This window comes from Rhinatrema bivittatum, chromosome 13 (assembly GCF_901001135.1).
Source record: "Rhinatrema bivittatum chromosome 13, aRhiBiv1.1, whole genome shotgun sequence".
NCBI lineage: Eukaryota > Metazoa > Chordata > Amphibia > Gymnophiona > Rhinatrematidae > Rhinatrema > Rhinatrema bivittatum.
Genome location: NC_042627.1, coordinates 64,023,361 through 64,048,251, shown reverse-complemented (window position 1 = coordinate 64,048,251; position 24,891 = coordinate 64,023,361). Strand labels below are relative to the sequence as shown.

The window sequence follows — 24,891 nt, the reverse complement described above, 5'->3', positions numbered from 1 at the left end:
CAATAATAAAACTGAAATTGATCTGGCTGAGTGGCAGTGCTGTGTGCCGTGATTCGATCCTGGAGTAGAGTCTTACACTTCCTGGGTTGTCTGGGGCAGGGGATGCTGCGGAGGCAGTGTTTACAACCCCTGGGTGGGAGGGAGTCACAGTTATCATGTAAGCGTGACAACTAGTGGTTGGATTCAGAGCCCCATGATGGCAGGGTTACAGAAGGAGCCCTCCATGGCCCCTACACTAGGACCATCAATGACCAGACCAGGTATGTTGGGGAGAAGTGAGGGATATAAAATAGAGGGAAAACCCCATAGTAGATGCAAATGAAGGCTCATGGTGCCCGATTCCAGTCCTGCTTTTGATTAAGGTGGAAATAGAAAGGGGGGGGGGGGCAGGCAGAAGCCCGTGGTTCTCAACCCAGTCCTCGAGTCACTCCCAAGCCAGTCTGTTTTTCAGGATATCTACAATGAATATGCATGAGATAGATTTTCATGCACTGTCTCTACTGTATACAAATCAATCTCATGCATGTTCATTGCGGGTATCCTGAAAACCAGGCTGGCTGGGTGTGCCCCAAGGACTGAGAGCCTCTTAACTTAAACAATGCCTACTACAGCAGGGCTTCCCAACCCTGTCCTGAGGACACCACAACCAGTCATTATTTCAAGATTTCCACAATGAATATACATGAGATACATTTGCATATTCTGGGCTCCATGCATATTCATAGAGGATATCCTGGAAACCCAACTGGCCTTGGGATCTCCCGGATAGGATTGTGCTACTGGGTTTTAGTTTCTGGACTCAGTCAGGTTCTTATCCTAACTATTCTTGTCTCAACACCTCCTGTAGCCTGAGTCCTGGCTTTGGAACTGGGTTTCAGAGCTTCTTGGCACAAAATATTCTAAACTGGTGGTTCCCAAGCCAGTCCTTGGGGCACACCTAGCCAGTCTAATGTTCGGGATATATCCACAGTGATATGCATGAGATAGAGTGGCATGCACTGTCTCCATTGTATGCAACTCTATCTCATGCATATTCCTTGTGGATATCCTGAAATCCAGACTGGCTGAGTGGGCCTTGAGGACTAGGTTCTAAACTTCTTGTGCACAAGCTATTGGCTCAGACTCTATGGGAATGGGCGTGAGGCTCAGTTCTTCTGGATTCGTTTATGGTTTATTAAGAATTGCATAAGTGACAGCCAAAAACCCTGAAGCAATATTTCTTTGCTTAAGTCACTCAAGTGCAATGGAACTGAAACTCGTTCAAACTTTTCAAGGAGAGCTAGAAATTCCGTTCCTTAGGTGATGACTGGAAGCTTCCTCCCTGATAACCAACCTAGGACCCAGGGGAACCTGCTACAATGGAGACTGGGTCTGGGAATAGGGGAGAGAGGGCTTACAGCGGTGGAGAATCTTTCAATACATGGTCTATCAGTTCCTATTTTAAAACTATAAAACTAGTCTAAATGATTATTTCCAAAAATATTTTTCAAGGTCTCTTTTTTTTTTTTTGTATCTTATTTGATTTTAACTTACATGGATTATGCTATAAATTTCGAAGAAAACAATATTCATACAGAAAAGAATTTAATAACAGTGCAAGGAAAATAAAATAACAAAACATCAGAAAGCACACTGGTTTATTGAAAATGCAAAATCAAGATGAGTCATACAGTATATTCTTGAGGGCATCGAAATTCAAGCAACACTTAAGGGAATCCCAGATACCTATTAATTAAGTACTAACGGACTTTTCTCATTGTGTGTCTATGTGGACAAAAAAAAAAAAAAAAAAGCTGAATACATGAATGGAAGCTCTGGAGTCCAAACATGTTTTGGGATCAAACATAAAGATAGCCAGTTCTAATCAGACACAATTTATTCAGATCTGGACTTCTCTCTGGAATCTAGAAGCAGAGGGGGCTTCTGGCAGAGGGGCCCTAGACTCAGATGCATTTGAGCAGGAAGGAGTTACAGATGGATCCTCGAGAGCAATCGCAGAGTTTACCAATCCTGGGCCCCTTCTTCACTGCGCACCTCTCCCCAAGATCACACTGAGAAAACACAAAAGAAGAACATGTGAAGGATAAAGCAAAAAAAAACATTTTTAAGTTAAATGTATTCAAATGAAGGATGCTGTGTGCAGGGCCGGTTCTTCCATTAAGCCACCGAAGTGGTCACCCAGGCCAGCAAAATTTGGGGGATGGCAAAAGCCCTGGAAACTTGCTATATACCCACTTTTACATCATAGGGGGGGGATGCTAAGTGGATTGGGGAGGGGGGGGGGGTTGTGGAGACAGAGGAAGCTGGGTGGGTGTGGGAGTTGTCAAGAGAAGGTGTTAGGCGGGTGAGGGAGGAGTGAATGCTGGTCAAGGGCAAAAAGGAGGGGGCAAAGGAATTGTGGTGATGAGCAAGGAGTGGAGAAAGAGGAGGATGCCGGGTGGGAGAAGAAGAGAGGATTCTGGGCATGGTGGGCAGGGGCAAAGGGAGGGGGGGATGCAGGACTTAGCAGAGGGTAAGAGGAGAATGAGAGGTGAATGCTGGACCAGCGCTGGCACCAATAGGCAGTTCTGAAAGGAGTGAGATGCAAAATTGAAGGTTTGCCTAGGACACCTAAAACCCTTGCCCTGGCCGTTTGTGCCTAGGGCAAGTAAATCTCTGCTGAGACAAGTTCTGGCCATTACTTTCTTACAAACAGATAACAAAAGGAAAGGACGGTAATGCAGCTGTTTCTTTTAGATTAATAAACAGGATATCGCATTGGAGAAATATTTAGCTGGATGGGAAGGGTTGTTTCCTTCCCCCTGAATCTGTAATGCTGAGTACATGCAGTCTTCTGGCCAACACCATAATCTGCATTACAGGCACTGACCAGGCTGTCGAAATTAGGAATGTAAATATGGGTCTGAGAGCAGACTCTGACTGATTGGGTCAGACGTGGTTGGTACTTAATCGACTCCCAGTACACCCTGAGATATGTGGTCTAAGGATCCAATTAAAAGGCACAGTGACTAGCTTGGGGGTGAAACTAGATAACAAGTTCATTATGAGTCCCTAAATTTCATTGGTAGTGCAAGCTTTTTTCTATTGCCTGAGACAGATAAGACAGCTGCAAGCTTGCCTATGCCCTGCAGACTTGGCAAGGGTGATCCGTTCTTCTATCCTATGTAGAACTGATGATTATTGTAATTCATTACATCATGGGCTGACAGAGAATATTTTTAAACAATTACAACTTCTTCAAAGCATGTGTTGCATTTGACGGCTCACAGGGCAGCTCACGAGCCGTCACCCTCATCTTTGTGGCTGGCATGCTCTGGCCAGCCACCGCTGTCCCCAATGTGATGGGACACAGCTGACCTTTCTTGCGGCAGAATTCCGCCGAAATTAATAAAATTAATTAAATTTAAATTAAAAAAAAAAAAGAATTCCGCCGAAATTCACCAGCTCCTGCCTTGACCCTTAGGCATGTGCACGCCCGATGTCAGGCTTCTTAAAGGATCCATGGCGGGAAAGTCCCCACATCCCTTACTGATGACATCATCCTCTTCACTCTATAAAAGGGCAGCTCCCTTGATGTACTCTGACTCAGCAACAGGTCCTCCTATGTTCTGTAGTGTAGTCCAGCCTATTCCAGTCTTCATCTATCCAGCCTGTTCCTGCCTCCGTCTGCCCAGCCTGCTTCAACCCTATCCGTTCCTCTTTCTTTCCTTTTGACAGATTTACAGTTTTTGACATTTGCCTGGACTCTCGATGCACTTTACTATTTCCTATGACCTTAGCCTGGCCTTGACCATGTCCCTTGTCCTCAGCAGAGATCCTCACCTAAAGCTGACATCCAAAGGCTCAACCCAAGGGGAACATAGGCTAGTAAAGTTGAAGCTCCAGACCAGACTCTGCTTCAGCTGGGTCCGCCTGCTGGCAGTGAGAACCTGCAGGGATCTTCCCTTCAGGAAGAGCCAATCTCATTCCAGTCCAATGGTTCACAGATACAACAGTTTGCTGAGGCCATGTACTTAGCAGACTTGTTCTTGCTCCAAGCCATCCCTGGTGGCTTACACACTGCAAGGTCAAAAAGGTGCCTTGGAGCTCCTTGCTGTGGTCATGGATCACCTCACTACCTGCCTGGATGCCCTGACTTCACCTTCGGCACTGCCACTGCCTGTACCTGTGGCACCACAACCACCAGCACCCAGTTGGCCTCTTCCTTAGCTGCTGGCCCTACTCCAGAATGCAGGGGATCCCAAGTAGTGGTGGGGATTCCTCAATCAGTGCAGAATGCACTTCTAGCTGCAAGCTCCAGTGTTCCCCAATGACCAAGCCAAGACACTGCTGGATAAGGCAGTGCTGGCCTGGGCCTCCCCTCTCTGGGAACGAGGGGAATCCATCCTGCTCGACCTCCAATGGTTCCTGGAACAATTCTGCTATGATTTCGAGGAGCCAGGTGGAGCAACCTAATTGCTTTAGATCTACTTAATTTTCGCCAGGCATCCCATACCTTAGGTAAGTAATCTGTGGAGTTCAGAACCTCGACCTATACATTAATTGGGGAGAGGACAGCTCAGTTGCCATCTTCATGGTAGGCCTCTTTGGGGAAAATTAAAGATGAGCTTGCTGACCGGGTGCTCCCTGCCTTGTTGGAGGCTCTCATTGCCCTATCTGACAAGATAGACCATCTACAGGAAAGGGCCCATGAGCTCCATCCAGTACGCAGAAGCGTCACCTTGGCAACACACTTCCAATGCCTCACAGTTGGTCTCTCCAGCACCAGAAGAACTAATGCAATTGAGCCGCTGCCACCTTGCCCCCAAAGAGAGGCCCTGTCGCAGGCAATAGGGCCTCTGCCTCTACTGCACAGCTTGGAGCCATCTCCTGGCTTACTGCCCCGAGAAGGTGGGAAACTTAAATGTCTAGGGTCACTTGGGGCGATGTCCCTAGACCTCACAGTTCCTGCTCCCCAACTTCTACTGCCAGTTACTCTGCAACTGGGCCCGACTTGCTTCTCTACCCAGGCCTTCATAGATTCAGGATCTGGGGGAAACAATCACATTAATGCAGCCACTGGCTCTTCCCCTTTCCAAATTCTTTATGGAAAACAATCCTGCCTACCGTTACAACTGACCATGACAGTCCCTTCACCTACAGGTCAACCTTTGGCCCAAGAATTACATGACCTGTGGGTTCAAGTCAATCAGCTAATTGAAAAGGCCGCTACGTGAGCTAAGAGAACTGCTGATGCCCTAAGGAGGTCAGTTCCCCAGTTCAAGATAGGTGATAAAGTTTGGCTAAGCACCAGACACTTATGCCTGTGGCTTCCCTCCTTGCGATTGGCCCCACGCTTCATAGGACCATTCCCAGTGACACGACAAATTGGTCCTGTCACCTACCAGTTGAAGCTACCACATACATTAAAAATTCACAATGTGTACCACCAGAGTGCCACCTGAACCCCAAAAGATTATCTCTAAGGAAAACCAGGTATATGACTTCCAAGAAATCCTGGACTCCCACTGAAGATGCAAAAAAATTGAATACCAGATCTCATGGAAGAACTATGACCCAGAGGAAAACTCATGGGAGCCATCATCCAACATACTGGATCCCAATCTACTGAAGGACTTCCACCAGCAGTACCCAATGAAACCCAAACCCTCATGGAGGAGGCTTAAGAGGGAGAGGGCTTTTGCATTTGGCTCATGGGTTGTCCCCGTGAGCCATCATCGCTCCCACTTTCATGGCTGGCATGCTCTAGCTGGCCACCGCTGTCCCCAAACTGGCTGCATAGCACTGATCCCAAAAGCTCAATCCGAGGGAACATGGGCTGATAAAGGTGAAGCTCTAGACCAGTCTCTGCTTTGCCTGGGTCTACCTGCTGGTGGTAAGAACCTACAGGGCTCCTCCCTATAGGTAGAGCCAATCTCACCCCAGTCCAAAGGTCCACAGATACAACAACATGGCTCCCAAACTGTTAGTAGGGGCTAGGAAGTATGACCACACTACTCCTATCCTATGCAAGCTCCTTTGGTTACCAGTGAAGGTTGGGATTCAGTTTAAAGTGTTCACACTGATATTCTATGTGCCCCAGGGTCTTCTTGAATATGTAACTAGTTATGAACCTGTTCAGGCATTGCTGTATTCCCTTCAATCTTTATGGGGCTGCTCTGTCTGAGTTTTGATTGTCAGTCACCCATGGTACATATACAGCCTTCAGTTGCTATGGTCCAACACTGTCCAACAAATTGCTCTTTGAGGTAAGGGCTGAACTGAATCATTTGAGATTCAGGAAATTGACCTAAGTATGGTTTTTAAATTAAGTATTTTTAGTGGCATGACTGCTTACTTGGTAGGTAGCCTGAAAATATAGGTGTGCAGTTAGGGAACTGTAGATTTGGTTGTGTGTATCTAGAAGGTTAGATTATTTCTTGAGTAAATATTAATTTTGTTTTAATTTGCTTTTAGAATTGTGCCTCCCTTTGATGTCTTCGGGTGAAGGGGAAGGAATCAAGGATTTATAAATAAATGAATGTCAAAATCTGTGTAGGTGCCCAGTAGATCAGAGAATGGGAAGAATTATGAGGTGTGTCTGCCTGATTCCTGACTGTTTTTGGGTTTCTGGATCATGGGATTGTAAGAATCTCATACAGACATAATTATATTTTCTGAACACTTTTTAAACACATAAAAAAAAACCCAACCCACAGTCCAATATAAAAAAGTCACAAAGGACAGACTCTTAATCGTTTCGTTGTCCAGTTATGTTAAATTGTTTGAATTTATTTGCTAAGCATTAGTGGCTGAATTTTCAAAAGTGCATAAAATCCACTATTATGTGCATTAATGGGCTTTAGGGAAGGGAAGGGGGGAGAGCGGAATCGGGGGTGGAGAAACCATTTAGGCGCAGCAGACTTATGCGCCTAAATCCGCTCTGAAGATTCAGGCTCACTAAAGCCTGCTTGTACTCTCTACACGCCAGTTTCAGCCAGACGCAGGCTGTTCTAAAATTACCGTCTTGATTCTGTTCCAGGGATTGCCAGGTTGGAGGGAAAACGCGCTGTTCATTCAATCTGTTATTTTGATAATGATAAACGCTGCAGCTCTCCCTCAGCCGACACTACAGCCACCTGTTTGTTCAAAGGGAGGATTTTATAAGGTAGTTCAGGTCTGTTCCAAATAGCGGGGGGGGGGGGGTTTGTAGGCACATTGACAAAATAATTAAAGAAAAAGTAACTTCAAGAAAGAAAAAGTAAACTTAACCTACCTGCAAATGAGATTTTAAAAAAAGAAATGATTATTATCAGTCACTAGAAACTGATAGGAGGGTATTTAAGGTCCTGAAAGTTTTAATCAAGCTCACAGTCTTTTTGGTTTCATTCTTTGCTGGCAACTTTCTAGGTAGCCTGAGGTGGGGGCGGGGAATTTATCATAAAAATGTTCCAGCTTACGAATCGGACATTTTCCGAGCATGACTGCAGAGCTGAACTACCACGGGTTTTTATTATCCTTTCACCTCACATTTAAAGAGAATATTCTGACCACATTAATGACGTTTGTAAGACCGCACGGAAAAGCCCCTTTTTATTCACTGCTCAAGACGTTTTCTAGGCTCAGGGAAATACTCATTTGCAACTCCTGTAGAGCAGAGTCCCTCAAGTGACGTCAAAAGTCTTTCTTATTAAAAGTCATGTTCTGGTTCATTATACTAAAAAAATAAAAATGATGATTTGATTATTTCCTAGAGCATGGGATCGATTTAATCTGGTAGAAATGCATCTTTTATTTAGAACAACGGATCAGGTATGATCCATGTGTCTGAATACCAGCGGCAGAGGATTTAACTGCTGACGCTCCTTAATAAGCAGCACCTTCTTAATTAGTGCTGCAACCTCTAATTTTATTTTTGGAGGTTTGCAGAGCTTTATTCAGTGCTTCTAAGTCTGCTCGACTGTAATACTGTACTTACCCTTCTCCAGAGAGGCATCATCTTGATTTAAGTGTGGTAATAGTAGTAACTGAATACATTATCAGCCATCTTCCCCCCCCCCCTCCCCCATCCAATCGGAGGAAAAGTTCTTCTAAAATGTGTTTTTATGACCTTGCTCCACTACTCTGCTGTGTTGGAGATCCAAAAGTTGGATCGAATAAGGCGTAAGGAGTACGATAAGAAGATCATTATAATAATGTGGAACTGCAGACGTCTACAAAAGGCGAGATTTTACGAACGAAGAGGAGATGTTGAATTCAATAGCACAGATTTATCTAGAAAGGAAAACTATTGGCCGTACTCACCAGTGGGATCTGGGCTTTCTTCTGGTAACTTGGATACTTGCTCTGGAATTTACCTAGGAGCTCCTCCATAGCCTCCACCTGGGGGAAACGGAGGAGTGGGGAGTGAGGGAACAAAAAAAAAAAAAAAAAGAGGACAAGATCGTTTAACTCCTACAGCACCGTTACTCTTAGAAAGTCACAAGAAGGACAGACTTCAGAAGCCTCTCTGCTTAGATGAGTCAAAGCTAAATGCAAAGATAGAGGAGTTGTACATATAGAGAACTCCTGTAATAAACTGTCATAACTTCTTGAGTTTAGACGGATATGAGTTTAGACGGACAGCGTTTGTAAATATAAATGCTATACATATCAGCCTCTCCCAAGCCAAGCACTAAGTTGAGATTCTACTGAAGACTAACCCTCAAGCTTCCTGTCACTGTTTAAGTTTATTTGCCTACACGTTTCATTTATCCAAATTCAGTGAGAGGAAGTCTGCATCCCTAGCTGAAGAGACCCTCCTCAGTCTATTTCCAAAGCAGAAAAGGAAAATCGCGCTCGGTTTGCATTTCTAACTACTTGCAGAATAACGAGCAATGAATTCTGCAGGTACCCTTCGGGCAATCTAACCCTCACCAAACCCAGACCACAGCCCCAGAGAAACAGCCACTCATCACCTTCTGAAATTTCCGAGTCCTTGCAACACATAACAGTGCTTGCTAAAATAATAGGAGGTGACTGACCAGCTCTCTCTCAGCAGAGGATGGCGATTTCTTGAAATCTTCGGAAGACATTTCCCTTGAAGACTGGCCACTGCACAAGGAGGAGAGCAGCAGGCTGGCGCAGAGCAGCTTAAAGAGAAGGGCTGAGCTCTCCATGGTGCTGAACGGTTCTCGGCGTTGATGGGAGGGGGCTGAAGCTCCTTTTGGCTTTGAGAAGATCAAGCACAAGGCATGCTCCGGGTTTGTTCGCTGCCTTTTCCGCAGATGTTGCTTTTATAAACAGTCAGCCCCGCCTGCTTCATGATCTCAGATCTCTTTTTTGAGAGAGAGAGGCAGATTTGCAGTTAAAGTGTAAAAACAGCTCAACCTTCCAATGAGAAGCAACGCCGCCGATCATTATTGACATTCTGGGACCTCTAGAGATGTGCAGTCAAGACTAGCCCAACCCTTCCCAATTCCTCTGTCGGAATGAAAATCAGAATAGGAATTCACACTTGTGGCTCTAATGGGTGATACGGTTAGAAAGTGCATCCTCTTGCAACCAATATTATTTTAGATCCTGGTAAAGGTTAAAATGCCCCGGGGCTGTCAGTTGTCTTTTCCTTCCAAAGGCTTGTTGCAGGACAGCGATAAAACATCTGCAACTAAAGTGCCTTCTTTTATTGACAAGGGACTACAAAAAGAGAGAGAGAGAGAGAGAGAGAGAAATGATCATTTTGTGCGTCTGGATGGGGAAGAGAGAATTGGGAAAGTTGTAATAATAGCAGAAAGTTGGTATAACAAACAAAATAAAGTTAAAAAATTACAGTAAGATTTATTGATGCTAGTGACAGTACAATAAGTACAGTAAATTGCTGTCGAATTGTATGCTTAAACTGTTTTTTTTCTGTGTAATTGTGACTTTTCATTTTTATCTACGTTCCGTAGCTGACTCCGGTCTTCCGATGATAGCGCACATAAATACAGCCTTTTTGAAAATAGACAGTGCTCTGCTTAAAAGGAAAAAAAACAAACTAAGAACAAATGTTTTTCCCACGTAGGTGGTGGTCATGTCAGCACTCTGATCCAGCACCCTGCTAACAGCTATTAACCATTAAAAAAAATGACATTTAAACTAAAGTTTATGTTCGCACGCACTCGAGTAAAATGGCCGCCTTTTACGTGGTATTGCCAAATACTGGGTCAGACCAAGGGTCCATCAAGCCCAGCATCCTGTTTCCAAGAGTGGCCAATCCAGGATCAGTTGTCGGATCAAATCTACCAGCATCCATACTTTTGTGCAAGGAATGTTTTGGTTTTATTGAGGTTATGGCCAGCTCTGGGGGAGCTCCCTGGTGTCAGTATAGTGGTTTCGGGGCTCTGCACTAGATTTGCCTTGTTTCCATTCTTCAGGCCAAGGCGTCAGGGCTCCCTTAAGTCAACCAGCTTGCCTTGGATGCACTGGGATCTCTGTTCATATCTGGGAGAAATCCTTGGGACTAGTGGACTCCATAAACTCTTTTTCGCCTAACCCATACAAGTTGGTAAAAAGAATATTTTTCAAAGATGATTGCACCTGAAGAATAGCCACATCCCTGCCGGATCAAAAGCTGGAACGATTTTTGCAGCACTGCACTTTTGATCATTTCCAGTTTGATGCAGATAGAAAAATGCAGATTCTGAAATTTCTGCCTGGTTTGGCTTGATGTGGAAAGGGCTCTCAGCTCTGTTCTTTTATATTGAAACATATGTAGAAAGCTGAGTAATTAAGAATTTAACTTATTTTTCTTTTTGGTATAGCTCGGTTGGAAACAAGCACAAAGCGGAATATTATTTTGTTTTGTTTGGGGGGGGGGGGTTTGTGCGGTGATGGCACTTTCTTCACTGTACACTCAGACAAATGCTGGAATATCTACTTTCTGTTAATGAATTATTCAAACAGGTCAAATGGAATGCGGAAGCCATTTAACCGAAACAAAACGGGTAGAAAAGCTGTTGCTATAAAGTCCACATTTATTTTTCTAGTCCTCCTCGACTGGGTCCAGGAAATCAACTGAAAGCTACCCCCAAAATATCATATTCACAGACCCCAGAAACCTGCCGTCATGTTTGTAAAAGTGGACCACTGCTGCTGAGGTCAGCTGCCTTATATTACACACCCGTTTCAGTGATATTCTTTATTGCGATCTGTGGAAAGTACTTCTGAGCCCCACTGTATAGTAATAATGGTTAATAGCCACTGTACAACTAGTCAGGGCCATCACAAGGGGTGGACAAGAAGGGCAAATGCCCTGGGTGCCAAGATAGGATTGGCTCTGCCCTACTGAGTCAATGTGCAAGTCCGGGAGTGTGTATAGTACCTTGGGAACTCATGTAAAATTGTCAAGCCAATAAAGTTATCTTAATCTGAATCCAATGTGAGACAAAAAGAAAGGGGACAGGGGGTGGGATTGGGAAAAGCATCTTGCAACTCTATGAGAAACCTTTTGCTTTAGTTCATGGCCTTGGGTCTGGCTAGAAGGTGATCTCCTGTGGCTGCCCAGTGGTTCCCAGCAGGAAGTACGGCTTGACATCCCATGCCAGGGTCCTGATCTTTAGGATGGCCAGGACAGTGAATGCTCTTCAGATACAGAGAACCTAGCAGTGCTTAGTGCAGTTGGTGTAGCTGGGTTTAAAAAAGGTTAGGCTGGGTTCTTGGAGGAGAAGTCCCAGGGGCGCATTCCCACTGACGACCGTAGCCAGGCCATTTGGCACCTATTACCAAGGGAAAATGTATGCCCTCACCATGAACACAACATACACCACTACCAGGCGGGTGCCACTGTTAAATATAGGGAGGGCTTTAATTTCTATTTGTATTTTAGACGTAGTTGTTTCCTTCTGCTCCTTTGGGTTTCCAGCTCAATTGGTCCCAGTTTCGGGATCCTGATACCATGAGCTTTATTTATTTATAAAAATGTATAGGCCACTCTATCTACAATTCTAGGAGGAATACAAAATTCCATACAGATTAAGACTCATATCAAAAAATTCACAAAGAAGACAAACACATTTATATATCCATGCATCAAATATTATTCACCATATTTAAATTAGTTAGGTTTCTAATGTTGGAATAATAAGCATGGAAAATAAATGTATCTGTATCTTATGGATAGATCAGAGGATTCAGTATCATCAGACATTCAATGCACGAGACTGGGAAACTGCCTACAAAGTTTCTTTTTGAAAATCTGGGGGCCAGCCAGAACCATGGGTCCTTGCTCACCCACAGACTTTGCACCTGCTGTCATAAAGCATATGTAGGAATTTCAAAATTAAATCCCAGCATGTGCTCGCCGGTTCCACCCTCCCCTTAAAACCTTGCACTCCACACCAGCCACACCCTCCCAAAAGGTAATTAAAAATTATGCATTTAGAATACATAAAAAACCCCCAAAGTACAGTCTTCAAGGCAAAAATATCACTTATAATATGCATATTATATTTGCACTCTCTGCTATGATGTCAATCCTACAAAAAAAGGCTTAATACTATATGGGTTCCAAGAGTCTATCATAACGCATGTTGGGTATAGGCTTGGCCCTGAGAACGCTATGGGTAAATTAAACATCACACATATGCAAGTACAATACAGTAAACCTACCATACATCAGCACTAACTGCCAGAACTCAAAAAGTAACAACTCCACCTGTGAAAACCCAACACTGCAAAATATTGCACCAGGTCCTGGAACACCAATACATCTTCTATTAGGAAAACAGAACAAGCCAAAGTACTACAGCTCCCCATAGCTAGAAGAATCCCTCACCTTGGTCATACATGTAAAACACAGATATTCTCAAATTCAGAATAAAGAGACCATAAAATATAAATAGAAACTTGCAGACAAAAACGGAACTGGAAACCACAACAAGCCCGACTCTGTATGCAGTGCAACATTGAAAAAACAGAAAAATCACCATTCATCATAAAACAAACAAAACCAAGAAATATAAAATGTCAATCTCTATCTCTGCTATGCTCAATCTCACATGCACATGCGCATACACTCACTCTCTGCTGCACTTACTCTTACACACATAGATACGTGAGCACTCACTCTCTCCACACTCAATCTCATGCCTATACACACACAAATGCACTCGCTTTCTGCTGGGCTCAAATCTCATGCGCACACACGCACTCGCTCTCTGCCACGCTCAATCTCATGCGCACACACGCACTCGCTCTCTGCCACGCTCAATCTCATGCGCACACACGCACTCGCTCTCTGCCACGCTCAATCTCATGCGCACACACGCACTCGCTCTCTGCCACGCTCAATCTCATGCGCACACACGCACTCGCTCTCTGCCACGCTCAATTTCATGCGCACACACGCACTCGCTCTCTGCCACGCTCAATCTCATGCGCACACACGCACACGCTCTCTGCCATATTCAATTGCCACACAAATGCTCTCTCTGTACCATTCTCAATCACAAATATGCACACAGACCTCTCGTTCTCCTTTCCCCCTCTAGAAGCAAAAGATGAAGCAGCAGCAGCAACCTCCAGTCCCAGGGCCCACCTAGGCTCGTTGGCGCTGCTCCTGCCCCCGACTGAAGCTGCACCTTTTGGCCGGTGGGCCATGCTGTTCCTCCTGCTTCTGACAGCGGGGGAAGAGTGGAAAATAATTTTTCTGGTGGCCGCATGGGCCATGCTGCTCCTTCTGCAGCTGAGTGCCGGGGAGGAAGAGGCACGCGACCGATTGCAGAGGGAAGCGGATCTTGTGCAGGCCGCCTCAGCTGAGTGCCAGAGTTTGATTTTTGTTCAGATGGCGATTTCCTGCGTCCCTCCAAAGAGGACGCTGAGAGGAGGGGGCACCTTGAGCAGGCAGAGCAGTTCATCTTCTCCTGGCCGCGGCAGAGCTCTTGAGGACCAAGGTTTTATTGGGAGAAGGGAAGGCAAATTGTAAGCCACATTGTGACTGATGCTCCATGGTGGTTGGCACCTATGGCCATGAGAATATCAGCCGTAGGCTAGCTACGGCTTTAGTTCTTCTTCATGGTGAGGGCAATTTCTAAAGATTTTACCCAGCTAGTTATACAGAGCTGGGGGCTGAAAATTTATCTCGCCCTCTGTGGATAAAATAATCCACTGCCAAACAGCATGGGTATTTTAATTTTAACCACGCCACAAAGTGGGAGGGGTTGGAAGGTTGGAATGGTGGATCCAGCACACAACACACGGGGATTTCATTTTGACACCCATGTGCCTGATTTAAAGTGCAGACTTTGCATTTGCCCTAGAGCAGGTACAAAATCCACAGGTTACAGAAGCCGCTGCAGCTCGGACCAGCCCTGCAGAAAATTTCCCTTTTGAAATTGTGCTTGCAGGTGCACAGGTATAACCTTTCCGAGCACATTGGTTACTGTCCCCTGAATTTAGTAGAGAGCCTGTCTAAATATTAGACTCGCCCTGGTATTCCTGTGGAAGGCTTATAGACATGCAGGTACTCCAAGTACATACTTCATGTACTCAGTCCTGAAAGCAAAGTATTGACCTTCAAAACCTGATTATGCTGAAGGCTAATAAATTCTACAGCTCATTGTATTGGAATTTTTGGAACCATCAGCCAGAAAGAGCTTACTCTAAAGCTAATTACCTTCCTGTGATTCAAAATTATAAAATTAAATGCAATTATATAAAGGGTCAGTGAAATTGCAGTATACATTTTTATACATCTCTAATAGCCATAATTAGTTCATCAAATGCTTTCTTCCCTGATGTTTCTGCTCTATTACATGAAACAAAGTAAACTTATAACTGAAAAAAATAACACAGTAAGAAACCCTAATTTCTGGTGACACTTTGTAGCACTGCTCTTCCAAAAGGATAATTTTACTTTTTCTTTATTACAAATTTGGCATTTTATATTATCTTCAGCTTCTCTACAACTAGCACAAATGATGAGGGACAGAAGTTTATTTTTGCAAGATCACTGGCTTGGATCTCACCCAGGAACATCTCTTGCAAATAGAGAAATAATGGGGGAGTCACAGAGAATACCTTCCAGCAGAACCATATAACACATGGAAAAGGGGTACATCTCACAGTGCTTTCTACCGTACAAAGGCACATGAGGTCCCACCTCATGTGCCTTTGAAAGTGACATCATTGGATTGCTCCTAGTGATCATTTTATAGTGCCACCAGATATGCACAATGCTGTACAGAGCCACATAAGAGACAGTCCCTGCTCCCTGTAGCTTGTCTGTCAAGGTAGGCAGACAAGATACACATGGGAAAATAAGAAGTGCCATCCAGTGTCAGCCCAAGGTCCATCGAGCTCTGACAGTGTTCAGTCTGGGTCACAAGTACCCAACAAATCCCAAAAAAGTAGATCTATTTCTTGTTACTTCTTCCCAGGGATAGCAATGGCTTTTCCTAGTCTACCTGGTTAATAATGCTTTATGAAATTATCCACCAGCAACTTGTGCAAACCTCTTTTAAACCCCATTATGTTAGTCACCTTGACCACATTTTCTGGCAACAGATTCCACAGCTTGATTGTGCATTGAGTGAAAAAGGATTTTTTACAGTTTGTTTTACAATCTGCTGCCTGTTTAATGGAGTGTCCCCTTGTTTTAGTACTATTTGAAAGGGTAAATAACCATTCTTTTTTTACCCATTCCACCCCACTCATGATTTTATAAACTTCTAGCATGTCCCCTCTCAGTCATCTCTTTTCCTAGCTGAAGTGCTCTAACATACGTAACTCAGGGGTGATTCTATCCTGAAGCAAGGTGAGGCGGCTGTGTCAGGTGTCAAAATTTTGGGAGCAGCAAAAATTGTTCCTCAAAACACTCCTGTGGGCAGCCACATCATCTTGCCGAAGAGCGAGTCCCAGTGGGGCCATGGTAAATTCTATCCCACCATGCCCTGAAGAGCAAAGTCTGGCAGTGTGTTATAATTAGTGAGGTTTGGGTGGACCCTTGGACATTGTGGCAGCTGACGGGGGGAAGTCCCGTGAGGGGCCACAGGTCAGGCTCAGCTGTGGACACGCAAACATAGATTATATCTTTATTTAGACAGTTTGAGAAGCCACCAGAGGTGGCAGTAGTGAGTAGAAGATGTAGCCCGCCTGGCCTAGTATTCCTCAGGGCGCTGGAACAGCGGTTCCGCCAATAGCCGTGCTGTAGTGGAGAGAACTGAGACAGTGAGGACAATAGAACATTCACAGAGTCCCAAATATGGAGAAGCCCCGAGACAGGGAGAGCTGGCCCTCAAGGAGCAAGGAGCAGATCCCTGGAAGCAGAGACTCGTTGGCAAAGTACTCACACAGCGGTTCCACGTAAGAGATGGCACTGGTGCTGGAATGGAGGCAGACCCTCGAGGAACGAGTACCTGGTTCCAGGGAGACAGCTCTGAGGCGTGGATGATAGTAGTACTCGCTGATGGTGTCTGTAGTGAATTCTTCCAAGTAGAAGAGGAAATAGATGCAGGCAACAGGTCAGGGAACATGGGCCCTCGAGGAGCGAGTACCAGTTACCTGATAGCGATCTGAAAGAAGCAAAAGAGACCTCCGAGGAGCGGGTACCCCGTTAGCAGAAAGAGTCCAATGGAAGTTGGAAAGGCAGAGTAGCTGGGTACGGAGAGTGAATCCCATCCATAAGAATTCCCCTTGCTAACTCAACGGCTAGCAATAAACTGTAGGCTTAAATATCCGGGCAGTGTGACGTCATCACAGTGGGACGCCCCTGAGGAACGTGCCAATGAGGAAATAAGAATGAGGGCTGCGCGGCGCGTGCCCTAAGGTACCTGTAGAACATGGTGGGAGGCAGCACCCAAGCCGGTCCGGGGACGCCGGAGAGGACGGCAGGCGGATGCCGCGGCAGCCAGGCATCCATGAAGAGCAGCAGGAGCCACAAAAAGGGAAAGGTAGGCGGAGTGAAGCCATCACAGTCGCAACACAGTGCCCCAGTGTAGCCCATCCCACCACAGCCCAAAGATAGAGGCTGTAGCAGAGCCCATCCCACCATGGCAGAGCTTATTTTGCTGCAGCCTGAAGAGCTAAACCCGAAAGAGCTATGACGGACCCCATCTCACCTCAGCCCAAGAAGAAAAGGGTAGGCCCTGAGAGAATGTGTGTGTACAACAGAGAGAGCTGCGATATTCTAACTTCTCTGTTTTATAAGTATCCTTGGAAGATACCTCCTTCCAAACCCTGCACTTTTGAGTGAAACTTGGCTTTCCTTCATGGTCTAGTTTAAAAGCTAAGAACATAAGAACATGCCATACTGGGTCAAACCAAGGGTCCATCAAGCCCAGCATCCTGTTTCCAACACAGGCCAATCCAGGCTACAAGTACCTGGCAATTACCCAAAAACTAAGTAGATCCCATGCTACTGATGCAATTAATAGCAGTGGCTATTTTTTTTAAGACAACTTGATTAATAGCAGTTAATGGCTTTCTCCTCCAAACCTTTTTTAAAGCAAGCTGCACTGATTGCACTAACCACATCCCCTGGCAACAAATTCCAGAGCTTAATTGTGCATTGAGTGAAAAAGAATTTTCTCCGATTAGTTTCAAATGTGCTACTTGCTAATTTCATGGAGTGCCCCTTAGTCTTTCTATTATCTGAAAGAGTAAATAAGTGATTCACATGCATCACCTTATACTTGTCCACATTAAATTTCATCTGCTATTTGGATGCCCAATCTTTCAGTCGCTCAAGGTCCTCCTGCAATTTATCACTGGTGATTTAGCTGCTCTCTCTCTTTTTAAATGTTAGTGCCAGTAGTTAGCTTCCACCTTGGTTAAGCTGGAGGCCATCCTGTTGGAATAGGCCCCACCTTCCCCAGAATATTCCCCAGTTCCTAAGCAATCTAAAGCCCTTTTCCCTGCATCCTTCTCTCAGCCACACATTGAAACTGCTTCTGGAGTCCTTCTGAGAATGCAAGCCTGGAGGTTTTGGATTTCAATTTCCTTCCTAAAATGTTAAATTTATCCTCCAGAACCTTCTTTCGGCACTTTCCTATGCCATTGGTATCCACATGTACCATTACAGCTGGCTTCTCCTCAGCGCTCTCTATAATCTTATCTAGGTGATGTTGCGCCCGTCGGTCGCAGGCGGCTGCGCCCTCTGTTGCTTACCTTTTTTCTGCCTAACTCCGTTCACCGTGGGAAGATGGCTGCCTCTGCTTCTCTAAGCCGACCCCTCCAGTGTCCCCAGGCCGGCATGGGCGATTGCGATCGCCATCTTTCTCCTGGGATCACCTAGGGTGCGCGCAGCCCCGTCCTTTACGTGCGTCATGGCAGGAACCTCGGGGGTGTCCCCACCACATGACCTCACAAGCTCAGGATATTTAAACCCAATTCACAATTCCAGCTATGAGTTAGCAAGGAATCTTCCATGCTGATCTCTCCTCGTTACCAGACGCCTCCGCTCTATGTACTCTCGCTCCAGGATGACTTAGGTACCCGCCCCACGGGGGCTTGCCTCGCTCCTCTTTACCCTCTGAGGTTATCTGTTACCAACAAGATCGCCTATTTACCCTTCGGGGTTGCCTATCTAATACCAGGATACCTACAGTACCTGCTCCTCAGGGCATTGCTCGTCCAAGACCTCCGCTCCTTGGGGCTCTCTCCTACTACAACTACCAGCATCAGAGTGACTCCTGCCGCTCCAGTTCTGTCTTTGCTTGTCTCATCTCTCTCTCCATAGGCTACCGATTGTACCCTGCACTGCAGGCCTGGTGAGACTGTGGATCTGCCATTCCACTCTGCTACATACAGTGGAACATTATCATCTGGTTCTCCTCTCCCAGCTGGAATCCTCACCCGACCCCCGGGTTACCATCTACGTTGCAGTACAATAAAGATATATCTCTGTGTCCATCTCTGCCTAGAGCTAGCCTATCGCTGCAAGTCCCCACAGGGCAGAGCCCTGTGGGAGGTGTCATCTCTTACAGTGACCAAGGGCCCACGCTTCAATGTCCAAAGTACAACAGGTGACACATGAGGTCAGCTACTTATGCACCAGGCAGGCAAGTTACAATAAATCCTCATGCCCGTCAGCTACCCAGCTATCTACATTCCTAATGATTGAATTGCCAAATACCAGGCCAATACAGTACAGTGCGCTCTGCGTTTTTTTACTGTATCGGCCCGTACAATAGCTGACTTAATCATTTCCTCCTGGACATCTGCCCCTAGATTCACATCCCAGGTGTGAAAGGAAAATGAATCACATTGAGGGCTGGTCCTAGCATTTCCTGCCACATTGAGATGATGACCTTATTTCTCCAAAACAGCATAAGGGTTGCTAGGTTGGAGTTGGGACCATTCTCATATGTCCCTAAAGGACTCCTTTATGTATCCTTCTGTCTGCCTCAACTCCTCCAGGTCTGCCATTTTCCTCTCCAGACATACAACTTCTCACCCACAGGTAGATAATCATACATGTAGCACTTGGTACAAAAGACTGGACCTTACTACTGGACTTTTGCCTGCATCTTAATTTTTGTTGAGTTGTTAAAATAGTTAAAGCTGTTTAAGGAGTGAGCATATTTAGATCTAAGAATTTAAAAATTTTGAATTCTGGGTTTTAAATTTGATTATTTTCTTTTAAATCTCAGGGTTTTTTAATTTGATTAGGGTTTTTTAAATTGATTATTAGGTGTCTTTTAAATCTAAGAGTTTTAAATTTTGATTATTAGATATCATTTATGTTAGTTTGTAAAAGACCAGCAATAGTCAGTCATTACAATTAAATTGCATATTATTCTAAATCATTGACTATTTTGAAGATTTTCCTCCTAATGGGGGCAATAATCCATATATGAAAAAAATGTGACTAGAGTGGGTGAGAGGTGGAGGAAGGGTGGAATGAAACACTGGTAACTACCACTCCAATAATCAGTTCTGACACCTTCTCAAATCAAGTAAGTGACCTTTGCAGACTCACAATTATAAACTTAACATTAAATTCCAAGCTTAAACTACACACAAGATTAATTCATGCGCTCTGTTTCCCAACACACACACACACAATTATAAACATAGAATTAAACTCTAACCTTAATCCATTCAAGCTCTCAGACTATTTCCCAACACACAAACATACACAGACAGTGATAATTTAATCCTCCTTTGCAGATTTAAGCACTCTAACCAAGTCCCAACTTATCCACCTGAAAATGGAGCTTCTGCTGTTAGCAGGCCCTCAGTTCTTGCCTTCCAAAATGCCCGTGCTTCTAAGACAATTACTTCAAGCAAAAATACTTTAAAACAATCTCTTATGAGTAATTCACACCACAAGTAGTTTAACTGTTTCCCTTCTTGTTTCCAATAATTATAGACAAATCAAGTAAGAGGCTTTGAGTTAAAACCAGCAAGGCTATGACTGGGAAGAATCAGAATCAGGAGGTTTATAGAAGGGGCACCTTTAATTGAGTACAGCTACAAGAATTTAGGCACTTTAAAAATCTATACGGTAAACAGTACTGCAAATTAGATTACTATGCAAATTCTCAAACTTCCTTTACTCAAAATGTGCATTCATTTTCAAACAATATAAAAATGCAATGAAACCCTTTCATTATGTGTCATTTTAAAATGAAATGGAAAAAAAAAAAGAAAACAATGACATTCATTGGGTTATTCATTTTGTTTCAAAAAGCAGCCCCAGGCCCCAGCTCAGTCTCCAACTGCCACAACCAATCTCCCTACCCCCCACCCCCACCACTGCCAAAATAAACCCCCCAAGCCTTCTCCTATTCCCCTCCCCCACCATGTAGCTTACCCCATCCATGGGGTTCCAGTAGGACAAATAAGGCAGGAATTATCCCAATTGCTTCTGTCTTGCTGGGACCCATACAACATTTACAACTGATGCCAGCTTGCATCATTCTCAAATTAAAACCTAGTGGGGCAAGAGCGGCTGGGAATTGCTCCTGCCCCATTCGAACTTTCGAGACCCCACAGATGGGTAAAGCTGAGTCTGGAAGGATTCATTGTTTTATTTCTCTTTTTTTTAAATGTATTGTTTGGCATCATGATACAAACATAAAAAGAAACATGTCATCTATCTGACAAAGAAAATACAACTGTAAACATAACTGTAAAAATGTCATCAATACATCAGATGAAGCATATAAAGTTATCAATCACACACTATCTTGGCTCTCACACACCTTATGTATTCCGGGTACCCAAATTGTAAACAATATCCCAAACTGCTGGTACACCTGGTACTTTCTTCAAATATTTAGGAATAGCTATTACATCACAATAGTTTTGTAGGACCACTGCTCATAGGGTCAAGGTATTTTTACCGGACTCTTTTATGGTTTCTGGTCCAATTTGCTTTATATATTTTTTCAAAACTTTTTTATAATTTTTTTATAACTTTTACTTTCTGTCACACTGGTGAAAATTCCAAAAAGGTTTTTGTCCCCTGAAGCAGGACCTCAAGAGTGGGGGTCCGAAACGCGATCGTGTTGGGTTATGCAAGATAAGTACTATTGCTGAATTAATTTTCATCGGGATTGAGAAAAGTGACAGCTTATAGACTTTCAAATGTGACTTTTTTGGAATTTTCACCAGTGTGACAGAAAGTAAAAGCTATAAAAAAATTATTAAAAAATTTTGAAAAAATATATAAAGCAAATTGGACCAGAAACCATAAAAGAGTCCGGTAAAAATACCTTGACCCTATGAGCAGTGGTCCTACAAAACTATTGTGATATAATAGCTATTCCTAAATATTTGAAGAAAGTACCAGGTGTACCAGCACTTTGGGATATTGCATATAAAGTTATACCATGATCATTTTACAAGTATACACAGAAGAGCGCAATCGTTCACATAGAGAACACGACATTCATCCCACTCACACACATTTAACCAACAAAAAGTCAACACCATTGAGTAGTGAATCCCAACAATTTCAAATGATCTTTGATAGGATCAGACAATAGAGTATAAAATTATGTCCATGCTTGTTTAGAATCTTTAGACAAAGAATGATACAGAAATAAGACATCTAATCTTTCTATGTGCATCCAATCAGCCATATGATTCAACCAAGAAGTAATAGATGGAAGATTTGGGTGAATCCAACATTTTAAAATACAAAAGAAAGCCAGTAAGGGGGCTACAAAAATAAATTTCATATATTCATTTGAAACTGGCAAAGAAAATAAAGAGGAACCCATCAATATAAATCTACCATCATATGAAGGTCATAATCCAGTAATAGTATAAATCATAAAAAAAAACTTTTTGGAAAAATAAAAAATCCTGTGACATAACAACGGTCGCCCGTATGACATAGTGAGGGCAAAGGTAGCGCCGGCGCCATTTTGAATATTGGAATTACAGCCTGCGTGCAGGAGGTCGCTCCCAGACCCCCGCTGGACTTTTGGCAAGTCTTGTGGGGGTCAGGAGGCCCCCCAAGCTGGCCAAAAGTCCCTGGGGGTCCAGCGGGGGTCCGGGAGCGATCTCCTGCATGCGTGACGTCGGGAGCCAGGAACCAAAATGGCACCGGCGCTACCTTTGCCCTGTCACATGATAAGGGCAAAGGGCCACCGGCGCCATTTCTCTTAACGCAGCCTTGGCCAGAGAGCGGGAGATCGCGCCGGGACACCCCCCCCCCCCACTGGACCCCAGGTAATTTAAAACATTTTGGGGGGGTTCGGGAGGGTGGGGGATTTGTTTTAAAGGGTCGGGGTGGGTTTTAGGGTTGTTTTGGTGTGCCGGTTTTCCCGCGCCCTATTTAATGATACAATACAAATGCCCCTGACGATAAATCGGGGGCATTTGTATTGTATCGTGCACTCTAACGATTTTGGACAATTTTAAAATTATCTGACGATAATTTTAATCATTTAAAAATGATTCACATCCCTAAAAACTAGGTTAAAATCCAGAAAGCACTTAATAACCAAAAAAAACCCAAACTGCTAATGCCTTGTTATCAACACCAAGCACCTCATAGAAGCTAAAAACAGTTTTCGATTACCAGTCTTTCTACCTTAACTGCCGCTATCAAAGGCTCCCTTCCTCTCCCCACCTTCAGCCCAGTCAGCTCTTCCAAGGACCTTAGATTATTATGCTCACGCTTTATGGCATATCTACCGACCTAACAGTGCCACTCTTCAGATGTTTAAGACTATAGAATTTCGGAGGTTTATTTAAATGCAAGTTAAATTGCATTTTAAGGGATGAGGAGAAGATTGTGGATTATGCCAGCACAATGAACCTGGTTTCCGATAATTCTCTTCCCACCTCATCTGCTCAGGACCTTGAAATCTGGTGGAGAAACCATCCAACACGTCCGGGAAACATGTGATACACATGAATCATCCTATTAACTTAATTAGCAACATTATCTTCAAATTGTTTCTGCCGTTACCATGCGCCGAAAGAAACTCTTGTGAAAACAGACCCCCATGATGTTTATTTTTCAAATGTTCATAGTCAGATCCATTCATTTACTGTAGCTTTGATATCTAAGACAGATTCTTGCATTGACCCGGATTGTTGACTTCTTTGTACCTCTCATCATAACCTCATGGCTGATTGGAATCCGGAAGTCCCCCATGTAAGTAAACTGCAAGAAAACGTAAAAACTGTGAAACTATCGGGGAGCACTCATGTGAATCGGTGTGACCTGCACATATGGAAAGGTTTGTATAAGGCGCTCACAAAACTGTGGAATATGAACTCACACCTTGAGATTAATCACAAAGTTGTGAAAATTCTGGCGTGTACTTTTCCCACTGTGCATTGTCAAATGAATAAGAAACGCTTCACAATTCAAATCTGTTTTGTCTTTTTGGCTGTTTGAATTATGTGATGAAGAAAAAAATGTATCAAAACCTCATTCTTTTCATGCTGGTCTGACAGAATCAAAGGTGAACAAAGTCAGGCTTTGATTTTGAGAAAGCATAACATGGACGTCAAGGGGGGGAGGGGAACATATTATACACTAGACTAATATTTTTATTTGATATCTTATGTAGTCAGGTGGATGCTTGAAAGCAGAAGCTCAATATAGCCAACCAAATATTTAGCTATATTGATTTCCAAAACCATCTTAAAACCACAACATATATGCAAGTTGGATAATACATTTTCTCATTTTATACTAACTCATTTTCAAACTAGGGATTCAACTGCTATTAAAAGATTAAAAAAAAAAAAAACCAAACAAGATACAGGACCTGGAAGATACAGGACCTGGCAATATACACTTTGCCATAGCCAGTCCTATGTACCTACATATCCCATGCAACAATATCTTTCAAGAGAAAGCTGCAAGCCTCACCTCAGTGTGAGCTCTTGCATAATCCCTTAGAGAGATGCATGTGTGTGCAAAGGTACACTTTAAAGGCTGCATCCATACAGCACATAAGGGTCTCTGCAGGCTATAGTCTTAAAGTGATGACTGCTGTGAAAGGTTTGAATTGGAGCAGGCGTGAGCTTCATTGCACCTAGTGCTCCTTTGCCCTTTCTTTCCAACCGTCCAAAGAGTTAAGGAGGAGGAGAAACTGTGAGATGTTTCATTCTGTGGCTCCCTATCACCTACAATTACATTAACTGGTGGACTCTCTAGTACAATCAAATGAGCCTCGATACCAGTGTTTCTCAGGCTAGTCCTGGAGTACCCCTACTGTGAGTCTGGTTTTCAGGATATCCAAGATGAATATGCATGTACTCCTCTAGCTCATGCATATTTATTTTGTATATTCTGAAAACCAAACTGGCTAGGGGGTACTATAGAATCTACTTGAGAAACACTGCTCTATGCAATGAAGAGTTGCAATCTAATGTCTGTCATCTTAACTAAACAGAAAACTCTCTGGTGGGGCTTCTTTACAAAAGCTAAACCCTATTCCTATCTCTCTAAATCCAGTGAAAGACCCTCCATTTCATATC

General features: G+C 43.9%; 1 protein-coding gene across 1 annotated transcript; it reads right to left on the bottom strand.

The window, feature by feature from the left end:
• Positions 1-1,943: 1,943 nt before the first annotated feature.
• LOC115074872 (cocaine- and amphetamine-regulated transcript protein-like) lies at positions 1,944-9,137 on the bottom strand. The gene is made up of 3 exons (XM_029574818.1): positions 9,003-9,137; positions 8,284-8,361; positions 1,944-2,051 (listed from the first exon to the last, which is right to left on the bottom strand). Exons 1-3 carry the CDS (start codon positions 9,135-9,137, stop codon positions 1,944-1,946), a joined length of 321 nt encoding a protein of 106 aa, XP_029430678.1.
• Between the last annotated feature and the right edge of the window lie 15,754 nt (positions 9,138-24,891).

Bases quoted from the DNA above. Each gene is read 5' to 3' on its own strand.
- LOC115074872 (XM_029574818.1), bottom strand. From the start codon at position 9,137: ATGGAGAGCTCAGCCCTTCTCTTTAAGCTGCTCTGCGCCAGCCTGCTG. The intron at 8,362-9,002 runs GTCAGTCACCTC...CGTTTCCCCCAG, and splicing joins CCTCTGCTGAGAGAGAGCTG to GTGGAGGCTATGGAGGAGCT. The intron at 2,052-8,283 runs GTGAGTACGGCC...GTGTTTTCTCAG, and splicing joins AGAAAGCCCAGATCCCACTG to TGTGATCTTGGGGAGAGGTG.